Source organism: Pongo pygmaeus, chromosome 7 (genome assembly GCF_028885625.2).
Source record: "Pongo pygmaeus isolate AG05252 chromosome 7, NHGRI_mPonPyg2-v2.0_pri, whole genome shotgun sequence".
In the NCBI taxonomy this organism is placed as follows: domain Eukaryota; kingdom Metazoa; phylum Chordata; class Mammalia; order Primates; family Hominidae; genus Pongo; species Pongo pygmaeus.
Genome location: NC_072380.2, coordinates 151,481,078 through 151,508,115, shown reverse-complemented (window position 1 = coordinate 151,508,115; position 27,038 = coordinate 151,481,078). Strand labels below are relative to the sequence as shown.

Sequence of the window (27,038 nt, the reverse complement as noted above, 5' to 3'; positions counted from 1 at the left end):
ATTATTCTTATAAGAATGACTTATCAAAGGCAATGTACTCTACACTGAATGGTGTAGCCTGTGGTTTCAGTGGTAAGGCTTGGAGGTGGAGGGCAGAGAAATCATTTCTTTCTTGGTGGTTTGTTTGGTTTCATAACATTGTTGTACAAGACTAAGTGTTAGATTCCAAGCTTTGTTCTATAACTTTTTCAGCTCACTCTATAATATGCAATAGACTCCTCTACACATGGAGAAACAAATCTCTTGCTTAAAATAACTAATATTGCCAGAATATGGAGGCCGTAATTCAGTTAACCTAACCATTTCCATCGTGTACATTGTGTTTGTGTGCATTTATTTGTTTTTTGTGTTTTTATTATGAAACACGTCAAGCATATCTAAACAATAAAGACTGTAATAAAATGAACCTTTATGTACCCTGCACTTAACCACAACATCTTTCAATTATTATGGCCCCTCTTGTTTTCATTTATATCCTCAACCATTTCTCCACACCCCCTACCCACACATTATTTTGAAGCAAATCCACTTTCAGGACATGTTTGTTTTTATAAATGTTGTCAAGTATTATTGAGATATATAAAAAGAGGTCCCTTTTATTGTCAGTGTCTTTAGCAAAATTGTTAGTAGGGTTGGAAGGTGGATTCTGTATTGTTTCCTGAAATTTGATATTTGCACAAAGTAAAAAGTATTTTTCAAGTCATTTTAAAGAATTGCATCTTGTGTTTTCCTAGGGTCATCCTGGAGTTCCAGGTTTCATGGGGCCCCCAGGGAACCCTGGGCCACCAGTAAGTAATCATCTTTAATCCCCTCCTCTTTTGGCCTTGACATTTGAATGCACATCCATACTCACCAGGCATGGTATGACACTGAGCATGTCTCTCATTTTAAGAGATGGGCCAATACCCAAAAGGTGACAGAGTTGACCTAAAAATGCAAGTCCCGCTGGCATGTGGGGGAAAGTGCAGAGGGTCTGGAGTAGGCTTGATGGACCATGCAATTAGAGTGATGTTGGGACTGGGGGACATTGGCAAAGACAGACTTACTTCTTCTTCTTTTTTCACATTGAGCTTTGGTGGATAGGAAGCTAGTATTTCAAGGTTATGATATCAAGCAAAGAAGGTAGAAAATGAGAAATTGTAAGCAGCTTTCCCCATGTTATGGGGAGTGTGTCTTGATATTATCTCAATGATCTCCACTGGGCCCCCTGAGCAAATGTTCTCTCTGCTTTTACAGTAGCTGTAGCCTTGACATTGACTGGTGCCCTTCTCACCATTTCCCTCTCCCTTCAGTGTAGGCTGCCCATAGATTAGTCATGTTCCTCCTCTGATCAGAGTCCACTGCTGTTGCAGCCCACATATCCATCACGGGTAGCCATGGCAACAGGCACTGGAAATTAGTGTTTCTGCCAAGCCCAGGATCAGTCCCCTGGGATTTCCCATGGGTTCCGCATGAGACCCTTGTCCCAGACCTTGCAAGGAGAGGATTTCTGGAATTACTGAAAGACCACTGAAAAGGATCCTACTTCAAATAGGAAATACCCTGTTTGAAAGTATAGTGAAAAGAGCTTCAGTTAGGAGTATAGATTTAAAATATATGAAATTAAGCTTGCTTTGTCATCTTTTTAAACAGCTCAACTTCTAGTTGTAACTGTGTGTTAATTAGTAGAATAAATTAAGTTGTTTTAAGTGTATATTTTCAATAAAATCAGATGAAAGCATGACATGGCATCTTTCACTTCGTGTTGACTTTTAGAGCAAACTCACAAAAAGGTAAATTATCTACAAAAGCACTATTCAGTTTCCCAGAAAGCCTACTTTAAGTCTTTAATATTCGACACATTTTCCTTCCAAGTGCCTTTGGTGTTAATATTATTTTTAATTTCTCAGCCTCACATCTTACCTGGCCCAACTCTGCCATGTGCACGTTTGTGAAGGATATTGTAGGGAATTTATCAGTTTGCTATCATTTAACTTCACAAAATTCTACAATTCTTTCAAGGTTTATAATTTCACTTAGTAGTTGCTTTGCACTGTATTTGCATATTATTGGATTTTGTAGCATCTGACAATCAGCAAAAAGAGAAACTGACAATGATGCTGATACAATCACTAGTAGGGAGAGGTGTTAGTGTTAAGCAAAGAGGGGCATTTGAGAGGTAACTAATTTTACTTAAAAAATAGTTTATTCATGAATAATTTTATATTATGATGACATTAGCTTCCTTAATGACATTGTGCTCCTTAACAGCTGAGGATCTCAGAAAATGAATAATGGATTACAGCCTCATCCCCACTCCACCCTGGCAGTTCCAAACCCCATAGCATGTTCCCAGTGAAACTAAAACCCTGATCTGTTCTCACGGGAAACTGCAATAAGTTAGAACTCTATGACTGCTGTAGGAAATGACTCCTGGCTTATTATTCTCATGCTAGATGATGTATTGGAGGCCCAGAAACAATCATAATCAGAAGCCAGCTTGTCTGTCTCCAGCTGATTAATGCTTTCAATTCACTTGGCAGATGTTTATTGAGCTTCTATTTTGTGTCGTGCCTTGTACTGTTAATAGCCTGTGAGAATGGATGCTGAGGCAGCTGCCTGTTTAGGTTCAGCAGCCAATCATGCAGAAGCAACTCCACAGCAGAAAATTAACCTTTCTGGTCATGTATGCATTGTTTTAGTTTTGCTCTTTGTTGTTGCTTGTTTTCAAGTGCTTATTAATTTTCAGGCCCTGTTGGAAATACGCAGGGATATGGGTAGCGAGCTGACAAAGCCCTTTCTTTTAGTGTTTATTTTCTGGTGCTCAATCAGCATCCTTATTCCATATAAAACACTTACCCCATCCTCATATGCAGTAGGGAATTTTTTTCTAACTTGGCAAGATTCCAGACTCTAGGATGCCAGAAGCTTTTTATCAAAGTTATGTAGAAAAATCTAGATTTGTTATATTAGCTTTGTACTAGATATTTAATTAAAGCATGAACCTCAGGCTACTTGTTAAAATATTATCACTATCCCTTTATTTCATGAACATTTACTGGGTCCCTACCTAGTAGAAGTGATAGAGACAAATCCAATTGCACCCTGCCCCAGGAGTTTGTCATACATGGAAAATAAGACAGGTCTTCTACAGCTGTATCAAATTTCCTTGAGATCCAAGACCATGATGTAGTCATTTTTGTATCTCTAAAATTTGGCTTGTACCTAGAACAATTTAGGCACTTGATAAAAGTATGCAACAATTTAATAAAGGCTGCTGGAAAGACATCAGTAGAGTACTGTGGGAACTTGCTTATTTATGCTTTTATATTTAGTTAATATCTGCAGGATTCCTTGTCTTGGGGTGGACAATAGACACTTATATTCATGGAAGGTCCCTATTGGATAGCCCTTAGCATTTCTCTGGTGCTAACTCCTTATGTGTCATGAATTCCATTTTCTCAACAACCAATGTAAAATAGGTGCTGTTCTTTTCCTTCATTTTACAAAGGAACTGAAATACAGAGGGGTCAAGTATCTTTCCTAGGCTTATACAGCTGTTCAGTGGAGAAATGGGATATGGGCTCAGGAACTCTGACTCTAAGAGGCTGCACTCTTAACCAATACCCTCTCTTCTGTGCCTAGCACCTTGTAAGCATTGCTTCATTACTCCTCCCCTTCCTAATGGCATGTGCAATTTCCAGCCTTTCACTGTGAAGGAAACTTAGAGATGTTACATAACTCAACCAAAGCTAGTAAGAGGCACATGTGTGAATTTGTCTAAAGAACTGCTGCCTTCATAACCCAGTCAGTTCAACTTCTAATTCACTCATTTATTCAAGAATATTGATTATTTACTATATCCCAGGTACTGTGTTAGTTCCAATGAGGAACTAAATTCAGTGTTCCAATGAGGAACACTAAATAAATAAGAAATCAATAAACATTAGCATGTCAGATGTTTGCAGGTGCTATGGAGGAAGGTAGACAGAAAAGGGACCTCCCCAGGGCAGGGATGGTGAAGGGTAGGTCTTTCAATTTTGGGTCTGGTAGGCAGAAAACCTTTCACTGAGAAGCTGATATCTGAGCTAAGACCTGGGATGGGACGGTCTTAGCTAAGGTAAGGATGGGAGGGTATGAGGCCTGTGCATATGTGGGGGACTAGAATGTAGGGGGAAGAAACAGCGTATGCAAGATTCCCCAGCCAAAGTGTGCCTGGAGCTCACTTTGAGCTGCTTGGTCAGCTGCATAGAAGTCTTCTTCCATTCATCCATCCGTGCATCTCTTCACCCTTGAGTTGACACAGCAATTGCCTTCCTAATCTCCTGGAAGATAAATCTAGTTGTCCATTTATTACTTTTTGTCCTGAAATGTTCCCTGATATTAGCTGAAAATGCCCATTCTGAAGTGAGTTCATTTACTGTTTCCAAAGGGGTGACTGCCTGGCTAATGCATTGGCCCTTCCTAAAATGTGGACGCTGTTCTCTGAACTTCTTGTATTCCCAGAGAATAGCTCAGCCTGATGAAGAGGCAGAAGCACGTTTGAAATATTTATGGTTCAGGAAGCTAGGAAGGGGCACAGAATGTAAGATCTGTGTGTTGCTGTATTAGGATGTTTTTACATTGCTACAAAGAAATACCTGAGGTTGAATAATTTATGAAGAAAAGAGGTTTTATTGGCTCAGTTCTGTAGACTGTACAAGCATGGAACCAGCATCTGCTTGACTTTTGATGAGACCTCAGGGAACTTCCCATCATAGAGAAAGGCCAGGTGTGTCACATGGCAGGAGCAGAAGCAAGAGAGTAAGGGTGGGGAGGTCCTAGACTTTGAAACAACCAGATCGTGCATGAACCGAGTGGGGGCTCACTTATCACCAAGGGGATTGTGCTAAACCATTCATGAGAGATCTGTCCCCATGATTCAGTCACCTCCCACCAGCGCCCACCTACGATATTGGGAATCACATTTCAACATGAGATTTGGAGGGGACAAATAACCAACCATATCAATTGCTTTCTATTCAAAGCAGAGGATGCTAACGACCTCTGTCTAGATGCACAAGAAACTAGCTTTCTGCCTTGTCTTTTTTAGGGGGCAGATGGAATTGCGGGAGCTGCTGGACCACCAGGAATCCAAGGGTCACCTGTAAGTTCCTCAAGGAATGGGATCTGTTTTTAGTCTGCCTTTAGCCTTTCTGGAACCCCAAGTGTTTACCAATCCTGCTCTAGTCCTGTGTTCCTCCTGTGGCTCACATATTTTTGAGGTTCTGTTTACTACAAGTCTTGCAATGAAACTGCAGGAGGGTTTGCTTTCTGTTGGACCCCTGGTTACTTTGCTGCTAAAGTAAAGGTTTGGTTGAAATGATATGAAAATCTGTGATTCCAGAATTCAGTTTACAACCATCAATGCAAATAAGTCCTAGATTTAGGCCCCATATCTCAATTTTTTGTCAGTGTGGTTTCTATTTTGAGCAGGTGCAGGGAAGTGGAAAGGCTCAGTGCTAACTCACCTAGGACTATGGTGTGCACCAGGGGAATGTCAGACAAGAGGCAGCTATTGTTATCCCAACTGTTCAAAAGAGGAGAGTGGAATTAAAAAGAAGTCACAAGTCCAGGATCCCAAACCACAACCAGTGGAGTTGGCATTTGAACCGAAGGCTTTTATCTCAAAATCCAGATTTCATTTCTTGAAGCTGCCAGAACCACTCTTGGTTTCAATGCCATAAAGGGTGAACCACAGTTTAGTAGGTATTATGTTAGTAGCCAATACATGCATGGCAAGTAAATGAATATATGGTACATAAATATTCCTTATCTCATCTGACAGCTCCTCCCACTTTAGCCCTGTAAGTTGGAAAGGCCATGAATCATTATCCCCATTTTATAAATAAGGAAAGTGGGGATTGGAGAAGTGAAATGGCCAGTTCAGGGTCACACGGTGAGGGAATGTCAGAGCCAGGCACAATCCCTAGGCCACAGGAATCTCACCATCATATTCCAAGGCCAGCTAGCAAGCAGGCCAGCCCTACCCTGGTATCTCTGGAGTTCTGTGCAAAGGGCATTACTACTTAATAAGACTTCCTCCATGTCAAAGGAGGAGGTCAGAGTCCCTTGGGGTTATGTCACTTGGTCAAAGTCATATGGAAATTAGTGTCCAAGTTGGGAGTTAAGTCAGTTTGAGATTTCTCAGTTCAGTGCTCCCTCTGCTATTCCACATTGACCCACCATGTGGGTGATCTAGGCAGCCAGAGGGAAGTTGAGTCTGAAAAATCACAGCCACATGGTTCTGTTTAGGATCCTCATCTGGTTAATCCTTTTGAAGCCACCCATCTAGAAGTCCCAGGATGAATAAAATATAAAATATACTGGGCTGGGCACAGTGGCTCGTGCCTGTAATCCCAGAACTTTGGGAGGCCAAGGTGGGGAGATCACCTGAGGTCAGGAGTTTCAGACCAGCCTAGGCAACATGATGAAACCCCTCTACTAAAAATACAAAAATTAGTCTCGCATGGTGGCATGTGCCTGTAATCCCACCTACTTGGGAGGCTGAAGCAGGAGAATCGCTGGAACCTGAGAGGCAGAGACTGCAGGGAACTGAGATCGCACCACTGCACTCCAGCCTGGGCGACAGAGTGAGACTCTATACTCAAATGATTTCCCTGATAAAAACTAATGGATTGTTTGCCTGAAGAGAATAAGATGTGGATCCAGGGCCGGGCACGGTGGTTCACACCTGTAATCACAGCACTTTGGGAGAGAAAAAACCGAGGTGGGCAAATCACCAGGTCAGGAGGTCAAGACCATCCTGGGAAGCCAAGGCAGGAGGAACACTTGAGGTCAGGAGTTCAAGATCAGCCTGGCTGTGAAACACTGTCTCTACTAAAAGTACAAAAAATTAGCTGGGCATGGTGACATGTGCCTGTAGTCCCAGCTACTCGGGACCGTGAGGCAGGAGAATCACTTGAACCTGGGAGGCAGAGGTTGCAGTAAGCCGAGATTGCGCCACTGCACTCCAGCCTGGGCAGCAGAGTGAGACTCCATCTCAAAAAAAAAAAAAAAAAAAAAAAAGATGTGGATCTAGGATATAAAACTACCACAATTCTTAGGAATTAAACTGTACTAAACAAGACTTTGATTCTGTCATGGGACCACTCCTCAAGCTATGGTAGCACTTGAAGCTGTCCGTGGTGCTGAAACTTTACCATAACCATCAAACCAGAATATAGTGGAAGTTTTCTTTGCCCAGTGAGCACTGGTAGTTACAAAATAGAAGTAATTTTTTTTCTTTTTCTTTTGAGACAGTCTCACTCTTGTTGCCGAGGCTGGAGTGCAGTGGCACGATCTTGGCTCACTGCAACCTCCATCTGTTGGATTCAAGTGATTTCCGACTAATTTTTGTATTTTTAGTAGAGATGGGGTTTCACCATGTGGGCCAGGCTGATCTTGAACTCCTGACCTCAAGTGTTCCTCCTGCCTTGGCTTCCCAAAGTGCTAGGATTACAGGCATGAACCACGGTGCCCAGCCAATAGAAGTAATTTTTAAAAGTTAAATGGGGGCAAAATTATAATAAAAAGATACATACAAACCTTAGTTCTGTTGTATTTTGAATTAAAAGACAAACTGTTTGGCAGGCTTTTTGACACAAAATAAAGCCCTTTACTTTGATTTTTGGTAATGAATGGAGTCCCTTGTTATCAGTCACGTAAAAAGAACATCCACTGATCAGTTTTTGTTACTTTTTTGAAAAGTGGTTTGAAAATATAACAACATATGTGTAACAATATGAATGTAGAGTTCTAGATTGTTAGGATTTTTTTTCCCTAACCTTTTGTAGGTATCTTATCTTATAGCTATATCAATTTAGATGGTGAGTGGTGAATGACTCACTTTTGGTCAGTGTCTTCAAAACCCTGACTTAACTTCTATAAAAAGTGTATTATTTTTTCCACCTAAATTTTACTGGATTGTTTAATCAACAATTAAATTGTATGACTTTCATAGCAAATAACTGATGCAAACAGGCTTAGGAACAAGCACATCGTCTCCTTGCAAGCCTTCAACTCATCTGGTAGGAACAGTAAAGCAAGGGTGTACTGCAGGCAAGGGTGTACTGTAGTGTTGTGACCAGGCATGGGTTTTTGGAGAGGATGGGGAGGCTGGTTTATAATGGGGATTGGTCAAGTGGAGGTTGGTTAAGAGTCTACCGTGTTTTAAGTTTCAGCCTCTCTGCCAATAGAACTGGTTTCTAAATAAATAAAAGTCTAGTGATGGCAAGAAGACTGAACAGGGAGTCAGAGGTGGAGTTGTTTCCTGGATCTGCCACATTCTTATTATGGGACCATGCTTTCCTCGCCTGAGTTTAAAGAGAATGGTCTAATATAGTACTTGGCAAACTTTTTCCATAAAGAGCCAATTAGCAAACATTTAATGCAAAATCAGCCATAGACAACATGCAAACCCCAGTGGGTGTGACTGTGTTCTGATAAAACTTCATTTAACAAATTTGGCAGTGGGCTGGAGTTTGCTGACTCTAGTCCAAGATCACTGGTGTTTCTACACTAGGGAATTTGAAAAATAAGCATCCAAGAAGGAACCCAGGAAGCTCCATTATCAATAATTAAAAATCTCTAATAATGACTCCATCTTTGTCTCGGGTTGAACAAAAATATCCACTTAATTTTCTTATGTGTTTTTAGGTGTTGTGATGTGGGGAGTGTTGAATATTTTGTTTTATCTTGGTTATTATTATGCATTGTCTAAACCTTAAGAATACCTCATTTTGTGTGGCATGTGAATTAGACTTGGCACCCATGTCTTATCTCCCAATAAACACTAGTAGGAGATTATAAATTTGTCAGCTCTAAATACTCATGGTAAAGACACAGGGTGATATGATAATACTCACTATGATAGGAATTAGGGCACTGATTATATAATGCTGATTTATAAGCCCTGATTAATACTTATGTAAGTCTTTGATGAATAAAATGGGAAATAAAATATTAATTAATGAAATTTGGTAAAACAGTTTTTCAAATACAAGGAAAGAGATAGTAAAGCAATTATTGGTGAAACATGTAGGAGCCTCTGGAAAAAATGATGAAAATAATAAACCATCCTCTATGCATGCCCCCCCACTTGTGTACAGTCCTGTACGCACAACACCTCAAGGTCCTGAGGTATGTGCTGTATGGGTAGAGAATGTGAATTTCAAGAAGTCTGGGGACAAATACAGAGTTGAATCTGGACTCAGGTCTCGTGGATACTAAAACCACAATAGCTTCTTCTCACTGGCATTCCAATATTCAGTTTTCCCTGAGCCTATGTATTAATAATATGGCCAGAATGAGCCCCAGTGTGTGTACCAACAGGGATGACTGTGCTCAGCCCCAGGGAATCTCACTGCCTTGGGGGAAACAGCTCAGAAAGCCATGAGGCTGATACAGAAGCACTCCTTGTTTCTCACCAAACGCTCACTCCCCCAACCCATGAATGCAGTTCCATGTGAAGTCATTTACTTCCAGAAAAGCCAGCAGAGGTTTCATGGTGTTTTTATGTCTTGGATCTTTTAGGGGAAAGAAGGCCCTCCTGGCCCCCAAGGCCCATCTGGATTACCCGGAATCCCAGTAAGTGGCTTTTATAAAAACAAACAAACAAACAAACAAACAAAAACAACCTAGTTTCTCTTTATAAAAACAAAGAAACAAAAATATATTCCACTGTCAAAACAAGGCCTGGCCACTAGAATTTTGAGTGTTGTAGAAAATTAGAAATAAAATAATCACTAACTTGTTTATCAGTGAAAGCCAACTAAAATTTGGGTAGAATCAGTCTTAATTTTGTGCTTCTTTTAGGCATATGTTGGTTGTTTCTTACTTGTTTAAATAGTAATTTTTCTCTCTCTACATATATATGTATGTGTACTTGTATATATATATGTTTATATTGTTAAAACAAAACACACACACACACATATATATAACTGTGTTAATTATTTGTGATAATGTAAACATTTTCCATTTCCCATATTAATGTTAAATGTTCATAAACTTTACATTTAATATATGCAATGGATGCACCATAATGCATATGATCATTTCTCAGTTGCCTCATAAACTTTACAATTATTTTAAAAAGCAACTACACCGGACAATTTTGTATGCATAGCATTTTAAAAATTTCTTTATGATGATCCTCTAAAATGTGATTGGCTTGCCAGAGTAGAGAAACATCTAAGGTTCTTGATACATACTGCAAAATTGCTTTCCAAAGATGTTGTCCTGAACTTTTCAATTTAATATCCTTCTCATTAGAGTCGAGCTGTTCAAGGCATTTGTAATAAATTCCTCCACAAAGGCCACGCACTGCCTTCTGCACTGAGAGTGAATTCTTCTGTGGCTCTTTGGCCTCTGCCTGCTGCTGTAGCACTTACTATCTACAGTCCCCCAACCCTGCTCTCCACTGTGCCGTCTTTTGTTCCAGCCACACTGGATTTTTTTTGATTCCCAGAATGCACTGAATTCTCTCCTGCCACACTCTACACCCCTTCCCAGGCTACCGGGATGCGTCTTCCCTTCTTTCGCTGGTAGATGCCTTCAATCTTCCCCATCTCGTCCCAGCTATCACTTCCTTCCCTGCTCCCCACCAGACTAGGAGAGGTTCGCTCTTCCTTTTCTTCAGAGTGCTTATCTCATCTGGTGATCGCATTTCTATTGGTGTAATGGATTGATTAATTCTCCATTATTCGTTGGTCTGGTTGACTCACTCATTCAACAAACAACTTTGTTTGTTAGATCTGAGGATGTAACATTGAAGCATGCCTGGTAATTAATCATGGGGTTATATTCTGTGCTGTAGGTTCTGCGTGAGCTGGAACTACATCTGCTATTGTTTATTTAGCCTTGAGTCCCCACACATAGTGAGCATGCAGCAAATATTGACAAAAGAAACATGTGGATGAATGAATCACTTCTTAGAGCTTTTTCTCCTACAGTATCTGATATGTACTGCCATTGATCAAGGCATTTCCTGGGCATCACTGACAGTCTTGTCTGTAACTCTGCAGCCTGGAGGTTAAGTAACCTGTCGAGGGCACACAGATCTGAAGTGACATGCTGAGATGTTGGTATGAACTGCAACTCTGGAGACTAGGATATCATAGCAGTTAGGAAATATGTACTGATTTAATTTTAGCAATGGTAAAGCTAAGGAGAAGAAATTTCAATTTGGATTTTGTGTTAACCCCTTATCAAAGTTCTAGAGTACTGGAGAAGAGAGATACAATCGTACATATGATTATGCTATTTTCTTAATAATATCCATTTCTCCATCCCCCCCTCCTTCCTCCCTCCTCCTTTCTTTCCTTCCAATGGAAATCTGATCATGTTACTTCCCTCTGCTCACTGTTGTCCTTAGGCTTAAGCCAAAGGCTGGGCCGTGTTACTTCCCTGGCACCTTGTGAATGACCCCAGCTTCGTTCTCTGTTTCTTTATCACTCTGTTTCCCCTTCAAGGACAGAAATAAACAATGCTTATAGCCTTTCTGTGACCCAAAAGTGCTCCTTGCTGTCATTCACTGTGAGCCCCTCCTGTGCTCACAGTGGTAAACCATGCTGAGTACCTTCCTGCATGTTATTGAATGTCCTCATTATCGTCGTCGGCATCCACATTCCCCCCTCACCCATCACTGTGCTCACCCAAGAGGCCCAGACACCAGGCCCTCATGTTCTAAACTTGACTTCATGAAAATGCCCAGGAGAGGCTTCTTTAGGTCAATAGCAATAATAATAATAATGCTATTGCAAAATGTATTGCTTTCCCACTATGTGCCAGATACTGCAAGTCAGAGATCCACAGCCAGAATCTTGGTGTTGAGAAAAAAACCAGGAAATCAGAACAATTCTGCCTGTTGAGACGCCGCCTTAGCTGCCAACTGGGAATGCAACTGCTGGAAGCTGGGCAGAAAGACATGCTGAAACTGCCTTCGTCTTTCCATCCCCTCAAATCTTCTTTGACCTGATAACCAATTTGAGTTTCTCTTGTAGGGAGAAGAAGGCAAAGAGGGCAGAGATGGAAAGCCAGGTCCCCCTGGAGAGCCGGTAAAGGACTCTAAATTTCCTATTATATCACATGCAAAATCTATTACATGTCAATAACAACTACTTTGTGTGAGGAGCTATTTTGAACCAGGCTCGAAGATAGGCATTTTCTATGCATTATTTCATTTACATACTCTGACAACCCTGCACGGTAAACACTGCTGTCCCCATTTTAAAGCAGAAGAAACCTGGGCCTCAGGGAGGTGAAATCATGGCCCCAAAGTCACATGATGGGCTGGTGACAGAATCTGAACCTGAGCCCAGGGCTCCTGTCCCTGCTCCACATTTTGGTTTACTGCCCCCTGTAGCCTCAATCCTATTGATATGATAGAGGAAGCTGAAGTAGATGAGCATGGCCTGGAGGAGAAATCTGATATCTGGAGAGACCAGGATACCTAGTAAAATCTGAGTGGCACCTGCTAGCTCCAGACATTGTGGGATTACACACACACACACACACACACACATACACACACACACACATAAATATATATATATATATATATATATATATACACATACTTGTAACTCTGGCATACAGTTTTCTCATTTTGGTTTTGGTTTTGGTTTTGTTTAATGTCAGCTGTCCAGGAGCACACAATGAGATGGACCAAGTGCTAGTGGGAATGTCTCTGTGGCCCCAGTAGCTGTTAGTTGGGAATGTGCAGGGATTTCCAAAGACCCGTATCTGTGACTTCAAAGCTGTGCTCACTGAGTTTGGTCAGTCCTTCTTGCCTATGGATCAAAGATTCATCATGATGATTCATCAGTTCCTAGCAGCTCTTAGGTCTTCCCAAAGCCCTTTCACAGACACTACACCAAGGGCAGGATGAAGGATGGCATCAGTGGTTTAGAGACCCGGGTTCTCCAAATGCCCACCAGTATGAGACTAGTTAAATGATGAGCTGTCCACCACATAGAATACCAAGAGCTGTCAGAACGAATGAGGATGTTCTCTAGATACTGATGCAGGACTGCTCCTAGATAGATTGTGAAGTAGAAAAGCAAAGAGTAAAACAACGTATATAGTCTGTCCTATTTTGTGTAAAAATAGTTGTGGGCCTATCTTTTTCTAGTGTTTATCTAAAGGAACTCTGGAAGACTCCATAAAACCCTCATAAAAGTAGTTCCTGTCCATGGGAGGATGATTGTCAGACAAGGGGACATAGCAGTAGGAAGACAAATTTCTATTCCATGGTATTTTATTTTACTGTTATCATCTTAATTTTTGGAGCCATGAGTATGCATTACTTATTGATAAAATTAAATTTAAAATATAGTGATTAAATAAAAATATTTTATGCCAAAATTACAACAACAACAATAATAACAAAGCTTGCTTCGCATTCCGGCCCCACTCCTTAACAGGTTTTGTGATCTGGGTGAGTCAGAAAGCGTCTATGAGTTTCAGTTTCTTTTGAAATAGAATGAGAATAATATACCAACTTGCCAGAGTTGCTGTGTAATCATATAATGTAGAAAATGTGTTAAATGCATCAGGCTTATCTAACTATCAATTATTTTAGTAAGCTACTTTTCCCAACTGCCCTAGTTGTAGCTCCTGGTGAGGCTAGAACTGCAGAGCCTTTAGAACCACTAAGTGGAATTACATAAAAGTTTCTACAGTGAGGTTTATGTTCCATTTAATTTGTTTGGTCATAAACTATTATGACTCATTCTGAATCTTACGCAACTTGCTGGAAGCACCTTCTTTATCATTTTACACTGTTTGCCAGATGCTGAAACTAAAATTCATTGCTGAGAGCAAAAGAAAGAGCTTTTAGCAACTGAGCAAATTGAAAAGTCTCGATGAGCTGCTGTGGACTGACACCCAGCAGAGCTGCCCATGATGGGCAAATGGCATTCAGCCTGGGCAAAAATGTGGCAAGGTTAGAGAGAAGCACACATATCACACTGTGGCTGACAGCAACTGTGTGTTTGCCTAGGGTGGGGCACTGAGCACTTCATTACATTTTTCCACTGTAGTCCTCAGAAGAACCTTATGGGCTGTGAGTACCATTATTTCTCCCAGATGAGGAAACTAAGGCACAAAGAGGATGATAGCTTGATCAAGGGCATACAGCTGGTAAATGAAGCATCTAGGACTCACACTCCTGCAGGCTGACCCCGGAGTTTACTGCTGCAGAGCAGTGCATTGACCTTTCTGCAGAACATATATTGTGCTGAGAGGCTGTTGTTTACAGTTCAGAATAACTGAGGACACTGGTCTTCATTCAGTCTGTTTACTCAATGCCTATTTTGATGCAGGTAGAGTATTTAGGAGGTGATCCCCTGAACCAGTGAGGGAGGGAGGAAGGGAATGGAACAGAGAAAGAAGGAAAGGCAGGCCGGCAACTGGTAACTCCAGGCTGGGGCCCAGCCTCACTGGAGATCCTCTGACTGCTTCTGGAGGCACTGACTTCCCTGCGCTTGGGCCTTCCACACTTCAAAGTCAAGTATCCCCTAGGGTCAGGGAACATCTTCATTCTATGTCCACCCTTCCACCTATGCAGGAACTGCTCCAGAAGGAGGCAGACACCTCCCTGGGTGGGCCCCAGGGGATGTGGTTGGAAAATGGCAGCATCTGCTACAGGTACTAGGTGCCCCCTCTTCAAGTTGACTTGCTCATTCAAAGTTTGTATATGGGAGGAGCACAAATGGATAGACAGACCAGCCAGATAAATAGAACATAGGATGGATGGATGGATGGATGGATGGATGGATGGATGGACGGTTGGATGGATGGATGGATGGATGGATGGATGGATGGATGGATGGATGGATACACAGATGGATATATAGACAGCCTTTTGAGTTGCCTGTTGCTTAATTTTTATTAAGAGATATTTGAGCATTAATTATACTGTAGGATGAAGTGCATACTCTGGAACCAAAATGCCTGGATTAGAACCCCAGCTGTGTGACCTTGAGCAGATGACTGAACCTCTATGTGCCTCAGTGTTTTGCCTGAGGGTTAACAAGAGTCAGGCATCAGTGACATCATAGTGAAAACCTTCAGTAGCTGCTGGTTGTTCCATTTTTCTGCTGGTGCCTTGGGCCAGTGATGGCCATCACAGTTGACTCTGAGGCAGGAGCCAGGCTATGTACACTCTCTATCACAAAGACCTACAAGGGAGGACTGTCCCAAATGTACAGATCCAGAGATCCAGAGAAAGGAAATGATGCTTTAAGATCACACAGCTAAACTAAGAAGCAGACAAACCTGGAAGTCAGGGCGTTAGGCCCCACCCTTCTTTCTATAGTTTTTTTTTTTTTTTTTTTTTTCCTAAGTCCAAGGATGTTCCTTTCTCTCCCCGCTCCTCGGTAATGGGCTGCATATGATTTCCAAGGTTTATAACTTGTAAACATGAGGTGGACAGAAGGTTTGGGAACAGGCATGTCTTCCAGGCCCAGAGTGCTGCCCCTTCTGCCCATCCATCAAACTTAGCCTTTCATCTACTTTCCTCTGCTCCTCCTCCCCTCATTCTTCCCCTGACCCCATCTTCAATTTATATGGACCTGAGTTGCCAAGCCTCTTATTGTCTTCTGTTCCTGGTTTGGTTCTGTGCAGGGCAATGCCAAGCTGTGGGCAGTAAAGAATTTTAAATAGTAAGAGTGTCCTGACAAGCTCTTTTAAGATGACGGGGTGAGGAAAAGGCTGTGTACGTCACAGGTCGCCCTGCCAGTAGGTACTGCGGCTGACCTGGAAAGAGCATCCGCTTAGGTGTGGCACTCAGCTGGAATTCAGCCTGGCTTTGCTATTTAATACCTTCATAAAAATATCACTTTGAATCTCAGTGTTGCCATCGGTAAAGTGCAAGTGTTAATAGCGGCCTTGACATGGTTTTTGCAAGTGGGCATAAAGTCATCTGTAACTAAGATGGCCATATAATTTCTCATCCACACCAAGGTGCTTCTGATAGTGAAAGGGGGGTACTAAGCATAATTAATTTGGAGATGAAACCTGTGTAACCACCACCATCCCAGGAAAACCAGGAATATAATAGGCCTGAATACATGGTGGAGATTTGTGTAGATTAAGAAGGACCAAGACGCCAGGGAAAAGGGCTGACAGGGTGGACAGAGACTGGCTTGTGGGAATAGAATGGTAGGAAACACAGAGAGCCAGGAATAGGAAGATTCTTACCATGTTGTCCTCAAATTCTTCTTTTCTTCCTTACTCTCAGGGCAAAGCAGGAGAGCCAGGTCTACCAGGACCAGAGGGTGCCAGAGGCCCACCTGTAAGTGTGTAGTGTGGGGGGGGGATGGTAGAACCAAGCCTATCAGCCACATGGCTCTCACCACTGTGGGCAGGGCTAGCCCAGACTGCCTGACCATGGGGTCCCAGAAGTCCTTCTCCTCCAGACGGCTGTGCTTCTGTGCAGTCAATTCAGCTTTGTCACACTACATAGCTGTGAAATTCATTTTCACAATTGCAGCCATTACCTTGTTGTTGCTAAAAGTTTTCTTTGTTCTCATTTGATTTATTATAATTTCAATGGGTTTTCTCTGGATAATGGAACCTAAAAATGAATCTTAATTTTAGTTTTGAACACTTTCCATAGCTAAGGTTTTTTTTCCCAGCTATAAAAGTAACCCATTCTCATTGCCTAATGGTATTAATAATAATGATGATGGTAATAATAAGAAAAAGAATACAAAAAATGGTATAGAGAAGAAAATTAATTTACTTCTAATTCTATAACAGAGAAGTAAAGTTTTTAATATTCAGTGTATTTTTTCTAGTCCTTTTTTCTGTATATGAATTCTAGCATCTATATATGTACATGTATATCTAGCTATTATACATATAAACAGACACAGATACTATTTACCTACAAAAATGAACTCTATGTATTTTAGGGTTATTGGGTTTTATGCTAAATGTTTCACCTCTTCATAATTTCAAAATTGTTTTCACAATTTCTTAAATTGCTTTTAGAAAAAAATATGATTTTAAATGATTATCCTAAAATTATCTGGATTTTATCTAGCAGATCAAAATCCTAGCTCTATTTTCTTAATATTTTTCTTTTAAAAAATCAACCTTCTGGCTAGTATTCAATAAGAAGGAAATCAAATACAAACATAAATTTTCTGTTCTCCTAAATCCCCTTGTTTTTCACATGATTACACCAGAAAACAACCAAGAATGAGGAATATTACCTCTTATGGGGATTGCAACACTGAGCTAGTGATCAATTTATTAAAGGTGGTTCTTGGCTTATGGGAGTGACAGGGGCTCCCTTTCAGCCAGGAAACCCATGGAACCTGTATTGGGGGCAAGACCCATCTCTCAACTGGAAGTTGTAGTGAAAGAGCTGAGGTTAGAAAGCCAGGCAGGGAAAAGAAGAGCAAGCTCCTCTGGCTGACATAGAATAAGTCAGGACAAAGCTATGTAGAATGGAGTGGGTTTTCAGATAGAAAGACCTGGATTCAGCCTTTACTTTGTCATTTATTGACTTTGTGACCTTGGTCGCAACAAGGACCTTTCTGAACCCCTGTTTCTTCTTCTATGAAATGGCAGTCATGATAGCTCCCACTGTTGCAGAATGGTTGTAAGTACTAAAGGAGAAGGTAGGACATGTAACGTTCCCAGCAGAATGCCTGGCTCGTTGAGTGTGGCTCTCTCAGCTGGTGCTTTTGTCATGACTAGATGGGAGGAGAGCACACCAGAGTCTCTTCCTCTGGGCTGGCTGAATTTGGAATTCTGGGGTCCTTGAGGAAGATGCCGAGCCCCAAGAAATCCCTAGCCCTCTCCAGGAAAATGTAGTTGGACTGTTTTGAACAACTGGAGAGCACTGTGCAGTCCTTATTCAGTCTTACTCAGTCCTGACAGCAGCTCTGCAGAAATAGGTTCTAGCCTAATTTTACAGATGTGGAAACTGAGTCCCAGAGAAGAGAAGTAGAGCTCCCAAGATCCCACAGCAACAAAGTGGGAGCCATGGTCCCATCCCAGACCTAACTCACAGTCAGCCCAGTTGCATGAAACTTAAGAGCATATGGCAATCATTTCCATAGATTCATACTGCAAAACTATGTCAGGCGGGCATTTTTGTTATCCTTGAGCTTTAGCTTTACATCCACCAAGTGCAGATTTTCACACAGATTGGCCTGGAGATAAGAAATGATGGCCTCAGCTCTGCTAATGGTTTAATCTTCACTCACAGGGCCCAAAACTCTGTAGTGGTGCTTCAGGTAATATGCCTCCAAGTTGCAACTCTGGACAAGGAAACCCCAGCACTATGGCCCGGGATGTAGCTCCCAGAGCTGAACCTACTCAGGGGTGTTGGTAGGACCAGCAATGGCCACAGGAACAAGGAAGGGGCCGCAGGACCTAACTGTGGGTGAAGGCGATGTTCCCTACAAGGGAATCACCTGACTCAGGAGCCGTGCAGAGAGGGGCGGGCCAAGCCATGTGTTATAAGCCTGGAACAATCAGGAGGAACAAGGAGAGCAGGAGACACCTGAACCAGTAGGGCAATGCCCCAATACTCTGAGGCATTTGTGGGATGAACCCTGGCAGCGCTGCCCACAGCATAGAGTGGGCTGGGAGGAAGGGCTCTTGGTATCCAGTTGTCAAACCCCTGGCACCGAGCATGGCATCAAGTAGGGCTCAGTATCCTGCAAATGGTAAAGAATGAGTGGGGGTAACGTGGGTCAAAGCAGGCAGGGAGGTATGCCTGCCCGCTTCTGCCCCAAGAGCCTGCTCTGTCATGGTCGATAACTCCATTCTCTTCCTCCTAGGGCTTCAAGGGACACACAGGCGATTCTGGCACACCCGGTCCCCGGGTAAGTGGGCGCCTCACTTTGGAGGTCCCCCCAGGTGGGCAGAGCTTACACTTCCCAGACAGAAGATTCTTGCGCCTGCAGGCCATGGCAGTGCCTTACCCGAGAGAGGACACGGAGCACACCAGCATGGAGCAGGCCAGCACAGGGACACCTTGGAAGCACCATCCCCACCTCTTGGCCTAATTCCCTCAGGTGGTTTTTCTGGGGGCCAGACATTATCATGGCCAACCAGTTTGGCTGAATCAGTCTGGACTCAGGTGTGTCACGCACATCAGCCCTGAGCCTTGTGAGGTGCTTGCTGCTATTAGGTTCTTTTTGTAGAGGAGGAAACTGAGTCCCAGAGGACATGGGTGATTTCCCAAGGTCCTAGAGCTTATATACAGAAAGCATCACTTTTACCCCAGATGGGAAGACTCCAGAGACTATTTTCTTATCCTTTAACTCCTCTGCCTCCTCTGAATGCCCAGAATGGAAGTGACATTATGGGTCAGCTGGTTAGATCCCTTGCATGATCTAGAAACCAAGGAGCAAGCACAGGTGTAGAGAGGGTCAAGTGGATGAGCAGATAAGAAGGCAGAATTCCAAGTGTAGATACCAGAGCCTTCAGCTGCTCTTCTTCCCTGCCTGAGCTGCACAGAGAGGCACGGCATGGCTCCAGGCACTCACAGCTGGCCCTGGGTGCGCCACAGACCTCAACTCAGGGCTGGGGCTCTGAGTACAGAAGTTGACAGGGCTCCTGGGCCTCTCCACCTCTCCCAGCTCCTCAGGTGCCCCTGTGGTTGAGGCAGCCAGTGGCTGAAGCATCTCCTTCCCTAATAGCAGGCCTTTTTGTTCCTAGGGAGAGCCTGGTGCCATGGGGCCTCCTGGTCAGGAAGGGTTACCAGGAAAAGATGTAAGTGGGGTCCTGTGAGACCTGGCTGGGCTGGGGCTGGGGGTGGGGGTATCAAGGAAGTGACATCCAGAAACTGCCCCACAATTGCTGGTGGCAGCACTGCCAAGAGGCACACAGATGACATCACAGGATTGGTTGGCAAGGATGAGATTGGCACCTCCAACCTAGTAGGTGGATACCTGGGCTTTATGGTTGATAAGGAAGCTTTTCTGGATCAGTCATGATTTGTCCATTGGTACAAATGATAGGCCTGTTGGATCCAGCCTTAAATGGACTTGAGAGGCATTTCAGAGTTTCTCGCGGATTATTTCTCCATCTCTCGGGCTCTGCAGTGCTCATAGAAACCACACACCCCTCACCGCCACTGTGTTAATTGTACTGTGTTAATTGTACACCACTTGAATGGCTCTCCCTTTTATTTGGTGTTGGGATCTCGGCAGAACAAGGAAAAAAATTTTTTTTTTTTTTTTTTGAGATGGAGTCTCACTCCGTCGCCCAGGCTGGAGTGCATTGGCGTGATCTCAGCTCACTGTAACCTCCACCTTCAGGGTTCAAACAATTCTCTTGTCTCAGCCTCCTGAGTAGCTGGGACTAGAGGCACCCACCAACACGCCCGGCTAATTTTTATATTTTTAGTTGAGACAGAGTTTCACCTTGTTGGTCAGGCTGGTCTCGAACTGCTGACCTCAGGTGATCCACCTGCCTCGGTCTCCCAAAGTGCTGGAACTATAGGCGTGAGCCACTGTGCCAGGACAGAACAAGGGAAATTTTGACCCCGGGTGTACAAATGAAAAATTTGAGATCCAGAGAGATTAAGGGACTGACTTATGGTCACCCAGAGAGTCAGAGACAGGAATAGCTTGCCTGGAGCCCAGAATCCACCAGCTCCACATCCCCCAGGGACCAGCCCTTTGCATGTGGCATCCTGCAGGGTGGCTGGACATGTGAGATGCAGAGTGGCATCATGGAACTGGCCGATTGGTCAGATGCAGAGGCACCAGGTACTGAGGTACAAAGTGGTCTCATGCCCACCATGTGGGTCCTTCAGGACCTGCTTTTAAATTGATGAAGTGGACTCTTCCCCAATGGCTCTTGACACACCGGAGCACGTGGCCCCTGTGGCTGATCTGCTCCCAGGAATGATGGAGCTGGAAAGGATACTTAGGAGAAATCAGATCTAGTTCACATGTGCTTTCTTAGCTGTGGAATCTGTCTTATAAGATCAGTATGTGGAGCCCTATGCATACACCTAAAAGTAGAGCCCACCCCAACCCCACCCAAAAGGGGGCTTCTCAGAAGCTGAAGGGCAGCTTGAGAATCGTGATACAGTCCATCCCCTCCCCCTGCACTTCAGTTTGTAGAAACTGATGCAGGGTGCTACCCAGGCAGGAGTGTGACTGAGGTCAGCTCGCCCAGTACATCGGGGTAGAGCTGGGATGGGACCCTGGGATGCCAGGTGATGGGCTATGCTTCCTTCCCTCCAGCTTAGCCATTTGACTTTTATTTTAAAAATCCATTTTCGAGAGTGTTTTTCAGTCTACTTTGTGTAGGAGCATGTCCAAGTTTCTGATTTTTTATCCATCACACGGTTAGGATTATGCCCCTGTCACAGGGCTGCTTGGAAGACTCTGCAAGGTGGTGGTGAATCACACTGCTTAGCAAGCTGGAAGGTGCTATGCACCTGGGTGGCATGGTTTTTTCGCCCTGGTGACTCAGACATGAATGGTTCCAGGTCACGTCTAGCGAATCAGGAAGAGAACTTCAAGAGAGATTCTCTCCTCTGATTGTTTCTCTTTGTTCAAGATGGAGCCACCTGAAACCCCTGTGGGACAAGGTGGAGGGTGTCTAAGAAGTAACTGAATAAATGGATGCACAAATGTGGGCTTGTGTGCATTTACTCACCCACAGGAAGGGAGTTTGTCCATATTTGGAATAATGGACAATTGACGATGAAACATGTTGGACAATTTGTTGGTTCCTTTGGGTAACTTGGCGAGGTTTGGTTAACATTTGAAATTGTGATGCCATCGCCTTCACATAGTGACTTGATGATGACACCACCTCTGTCTCTTTGTTCCAGGGTGACACTGGACCCACTGGGCCACAGGGTCCCCAAGGACCAAGGGGCCCACCGGTGAGTTTTGCTTTGCTACTAATGTGCTTCATGTTATTACAGGGCCTTTTACCACAATGATATTTAGTTAGTTCCCTCTGGTGCCACTGTATATATTGTTAAAAAATTGTAATACGTTTTAGCAGTTGGTAAATAGCTGCCCCCCTAAATCGCCCTAGTTGCCTCCCCCGACACTCAGATTCTTTTCTGGGACCATCCCCCACAACAATATAAAAATTACAAAGGTGCCACCGGGCACTGCTGGAGCTCTATAGGACCTTGCTCCGAGGCTCTGTTGTAGCTCTGGGCCACACAAAGGGTTGGTGCTTGCTAGAGGTTAGTTTCCTGAGGCTGCTGTAACCGAGTACCGTGAATGGAATGTGGTATGTGGCAGAAATGTGTTGCTTCATGGTTCTGGAGGCCAGAAGCCTGACATTCAGACCAACAGGGTTGGTTCCTTCTGAGGCTGAGAGAGAATCATTCCAGGTGTCTCTCCCAGCTTCTGGGGCTTTGCTGGCTCTCTAGGGTGTTCCTTGGCTTGTGGGGGCACCACCCTGGCCTTTGCCTTCATCTTCACATTGTGTTCTCCCTGCTTGTGTCTCTCTCCAAAAATCCACCCCCCTGCTTTTTCTTTTTTTTGAGACAGAGTCTCGCTCTGTCACCCAGGCTGGAGTGCAGTGGTGCGATCTCTGCTCACTGCAAGCTCCGCCTCCCAGGTTCACGCCATTCTCCTGCCTCAGCCTCCTGAGTAGCTGGGACTACAGGTGCCCACCACCATGCCTGGCTAAATTTTTATATTTTTAGTAGAGATGGGGTTTCACCGTGTTAGCCAGGATGGTCTCTATCTCCTGACCTCATGATCTGCCCATCTCGCCCTCCCAAAGTGTTGGGATTACAAGCGTGAGCCACCGCGCCCAGCCCTCTGCTTTTTTTTTTTTTTTTTGAGATGGAGTCCTGCTATGTCACCCAGGCTGCAGTGCAGTGGTGTGATCTTGGCTCATTGCAACCTCTGCCTCCTGGGCTCAAGCGATTCTCCTACCTCAGCCTCCTGAGTAGCTGGCATTACAGGTGCGTGCCACCATGCTGCTAATTATTATTATTTTTTTTGTATTTTTAGTAGAGATGGGGTTTTGCCACGTTGGTCAGGCTGGTTTCGAACTCCTGGCCTCAAGTGATCTGCCCCACTCGGCCTCCCAAAGTGCTGGGATTACAGGCGTGAGCCACTGCGCCTGGCCCAAAGTTCCCCTTTTTATAAGGAAACCAGTCCTTATTGGGTAAGGGGCCCACTCTATTCAATATGACCTTATTTTAACTAATTACCTTTACAATGATCCAATTTCCCAATGCAGTCACATTCAGAGGAACTGAAGGTTAGGACTTAAAAATTTGGGGGGGACACAATTGAACTCCATAGCATTCCGTATGTTTGATAAATATTTGGACGTTATCTCTGCCTGTTTGTGCACAGAGGCAAATCCTTCTCTTTTCTAAGAGCAGCCTGAGAGAGGATGGAGAAGGTCAAAAATAGATATTTAGATGCCTAGTGCTGTGCAAAGAGAAAAGCATACATTATCCCATTTAGGCCCAGGGGCCATCTCAGAAAGGCAGCTTTGATATCTGTGTCTCTTCATATATTATTATCAATATAATTCATGCTAATTGTAGAGACAATCAGACAGAATTGAATGTCACAAAGTAACAAGAAAATTCCCTTTTCACCCCCACCCAATCCCACCCTCCAGAGGAAGCCACTGTTAGAAGCATTTTGTGTATCTTTTAAAATATTTTCAGTATGCCTACGAGCATATAGAAGACACATTTTGTACACAACACTTTATCTTTCGCAACTGGCTTATTTTGTAAAGCTTGTATGTTGTGTGTTTTTTGAATGAGTAATGGAATAAACAAGTGAATGAATATTGGCTTCCCAAGTCTAGGTCATGCAGCTTGTAAGAGCTTTAGGTCGGTTTAAGACCAAGACTTTCTGATGCCAAATCCTGTATTCTCCACCCTACTGTGGACAAGCATGGGCTTTGTCTTTGAGATCCTACAGAGGGGGTGTGTGGCAGGTCCTATGAGGTTGGATGTCCCTTCTTTTCAGAACTTAGCAGGTAGAGTCACAGTCTCCCCTGATGGGGCCACAATGACTCAAATGAGCTGAAGCCCAGGCTCCCTGGGTGTGAGCTCTCAGTGGGGTGATATCAGCCCCATGGGGAAAACACTGATTCTTGAGGTGTCAAAGAGTGTGTGTCAAATGCAGATATGGATACAGTACATAAACAGATGTGTAGCTTAGCTGTGATATTAAAATTTCATATGGAGAGATTAGGAAAAAATGTGTAAAAAGGCAACTGGGGAGGGAGTGATAAGGACAAAAATTTGAGAAACCCTGCTCCAGAACCCTCCAGGAGTGGGTGGTTATGACTGGGTCCCCCCCAGCTCCCTCACTGGGCTTTTGCATCCAATTCTGGAGTTCAGCCACCTGGGCTTGATTTCCGCCTCTCCCGTATTCATCACATGAACTAGGTGAGCTTCTGCACTTCTCCCAGGACTCAGTTTTCTCATCTGTAAAATGGAGGCAATTTGGACGGAACAAGGAGGCTGTAAGAATCCAGCAAGATAATCCAGTGAAGTGAGAGAACAGTGCCCAGCCCTTGGAATGTGCCCCAAGCCAGGTCTTCTCCATTCCTGGAGGCAAGAGGGGCCTTAGCTCTGCTTCTCTCCCTGGCCTGTTGGCATAGGGCAGCAATCAAATTCTCGATGAGTGCAAACACATTCAAAGGCACAGAAGAGGGAAAGTGAAGTGACTTCTTTTTTTGAGACAGGCTGTCACTGTGTTGCCCAGGCTGGACTTTAGTGGCATGATCATGGTTAACCGCAGCCTCGACCTCCTGGTTTCAAGCCATTCTCCTGTCTCAGCTTCCCAAGTAGCTGGGACCACAAGTGCATACCACCATGCCCAGCGAATTTAAAAAAAATGTTTGTAGATATGTCGCTATGTTGTCCAAATTGGTCTCAGATTTCTGGGCTCAGGCAGTCCTTCCATCTCAGCCTCCCAAAGTGCTGAAATTATAGGTGTAAGCCACCATGGTTGGCTGGGAAGTGATATTTGGAGAGCAGAGAGTACTCAGAACAGCTGTGTGAGGTGGAAGACGGCAGTTGGCCTGGTGAGATTGTGAAGGGCTTCACATACCACATGCTGGGTGGGGGGTGGCCCTGAAATTCCAAGGCCCCCAAAGGCCGCTGTGTGGTTCTAGCTTGCGCCTATCAATTCTCAGGTACATCATAAGGAATTTGATACCAAAAATGAGCTACTGAAGTTTGCCAAATATCTACTTTGTTTTTAAACACAGAATAGTTCTGAGTTCTTTCTCTGACAACCTCATTTTTACTCCACTGAAATTTCTGTGCTTTTCTGAGCGAGGAGGATTCTGGCAAGGTCACACAACTTTGAACTAGACACTGAATATGTATAGAGTGCCTCCGTCAATAGTTGTGATGATTGTGAATGTATGTGTGGCCTGAAAACTTTCATTTTGCTTTCTCTAAAATCTATAGCCACCCAGGGGTAAGAATAGGCCATACGGCAACCACCTCATAGCCACTAGCTTCTAACAAGCACCAGTGGAGTGGAGTTCAGTGCTGGGGACTGCATGAAGCATTTACATGATTCATTCATTTTCTCCCCAAACCCTGTGAGACAGGTGTGATTGCTGTCCCCATTCACGGATGAGAAATGGAGGCACAGAGAAGTCTAGTAACTTACCCAAGATCACGCTGCAAGTCAGTGGCACAGCCAGGATTTGGACGCCAGCATTCTCATTCAAGAGCCTGCAGCTCAAACACCCAGACTGGCTGGTGTGTGCTAGAAATCCTTGTCACAAAGATCATCCTGGAAGGAGGGGTCTTAGAATAGGAGTTTGGAGCTCAAAAGGGTTGAAAAGGGGAGCTGTGGTTTCCATTCCTGGGAAGCGGAGATCCAAGGGGCTTGGCGAGGGAGAGCAGGACACAGGAGTGGCTCTGTAGTCCAGGAGGCAACCAGGTCCCAGCCCCAGTAGGCCTCAAGTGCACAGAGCACAGGCAGCCGCCCAGAACCACCCTGCCTTCCGTGCACATGGCCTGTGTTGGCACCGTATGCTACTGTGTCTTGGCCTTTATCCTCTCTGCAATGTCTTGGCCCTTATCCTCCCTGCGAAGGGAAGATTAGAGAAAGAAGGAGGAGAGATAGAATTTCCATAGGGATAAGGCAAAGTACATATTTTTAGAGGGACACAGATGGGTTGGTGGGCGGAGGAAGGTGCAGGGAGAAGCGTTATGCAGCGTTCGCGGAAGGGCCGAGTATGGGTAAGCAGTCCACAAATCCAGCTGGCTGCTCTGATTTTAGACCTTACTAGCTCAGCGATCCCTGGCAGGTCTGTGATGGGGATTCTGGGATGTGGGGAGAAAGACGTCTGTGCTGTATGATTCTCAGCAGGATCCAGTGACATGAGGCCATGGCCATGCATGCGCTTTGAAGGCTCAAGGTGGAAGCTGTATTTATGATCGCTGACCCATAAGGCATGTCCTTAAGGAGGGGCAGAGCAGTGTGAGATGGAGTCAGTGCTGCCTATGTTCAGATCTCAGCTCCTCCCGTTGCCTTGCAGGCAGGTGGCTTAGCAGTTCTGAGCCTCAGTTTCCCCACTTGTAAAAGGGTGATGATGTTTGTGTCTGATGGGAGCAATGAGTGAGTTAATGCATGCAAAATGCAAAGCTCTTAGAAGAAGTCTGGCATGTAAGAAGTGCCTGGTCAGCATCAGCTACTTTATAGTGGAACATGCTTCCATGAGTCTAACACATGTGTGAATGCATGCTTCACAGATTAGAGGGCATTCACACTTTTTGGTTAAAGGATCAATGGAGAGTAATTCTCTAGGATGTCCTTGGTTTATTATTTAGCAGCAAGCCTCTTGTGTGTCTGGCACTGCATTGGAGACACACAAGGAGGCTCTCTCCTCCTAGGCTGGAAATATAAAGAACGACAAGGCGTAGACTCTGCCTTTGGGTTATTCATGGTGGGGAAGAGAGCGAGGTAAAGACACAGCAGCCAACGGGAATGTGCCCTGAGTGGGGGAGTGTGGTGGGCAGAGGAAGAGACCAACACAGCCTGGGGAATTGAAGCTGTGAA

At 44.1% G+C, this 27,038-nt stretch overlaps 1 protein-coding gene across 6 annotated transcripts in view; it reads left to right on the top strand.

The window, feature by feature from the left end:
* COL22A1 (collagen type XXII alpha 1 chain) overlaps positions 1–27,038 on the top strand; it is a 336,676-nt gene that overhangs the window by 289,222 nt on the left and 20,416 nt on the right. For all 6 annotated transcript variants that reach the window (XM_054499251.2, XM_063669105.1, XM_063669106.1 and 3 more), the window contains 8 exons: positions 735–788; positions 5,072–5,125; positions 9,553–9,606; positions 12,024–12,077; positions 16,265–16,318; positions 18,825–18,869; positions 19,708–19,761; positions 21,842–21,895. In XM_054499251.2, coding sequence (XP_054355226.2) covers positions 735–788; positions 5,072–5,125; positions 9,553–9,606; positions 12,024–12,077; positions 16,265–16,318; positions 18,825–18,869; positions 19,708–19,761; positions 21,842–21,895 — 423 coding nt within the window. The remainder of the gene's footprint in view (positions 1–734; positions 789–5,071; positions 5,126–9,552; positions 9,607–12,023; positions 12,078–16,264; positions 16,319–18,824; positions 18,870–19,707; positions 19,762–21,841; positions 21,896–27,038) is intronic.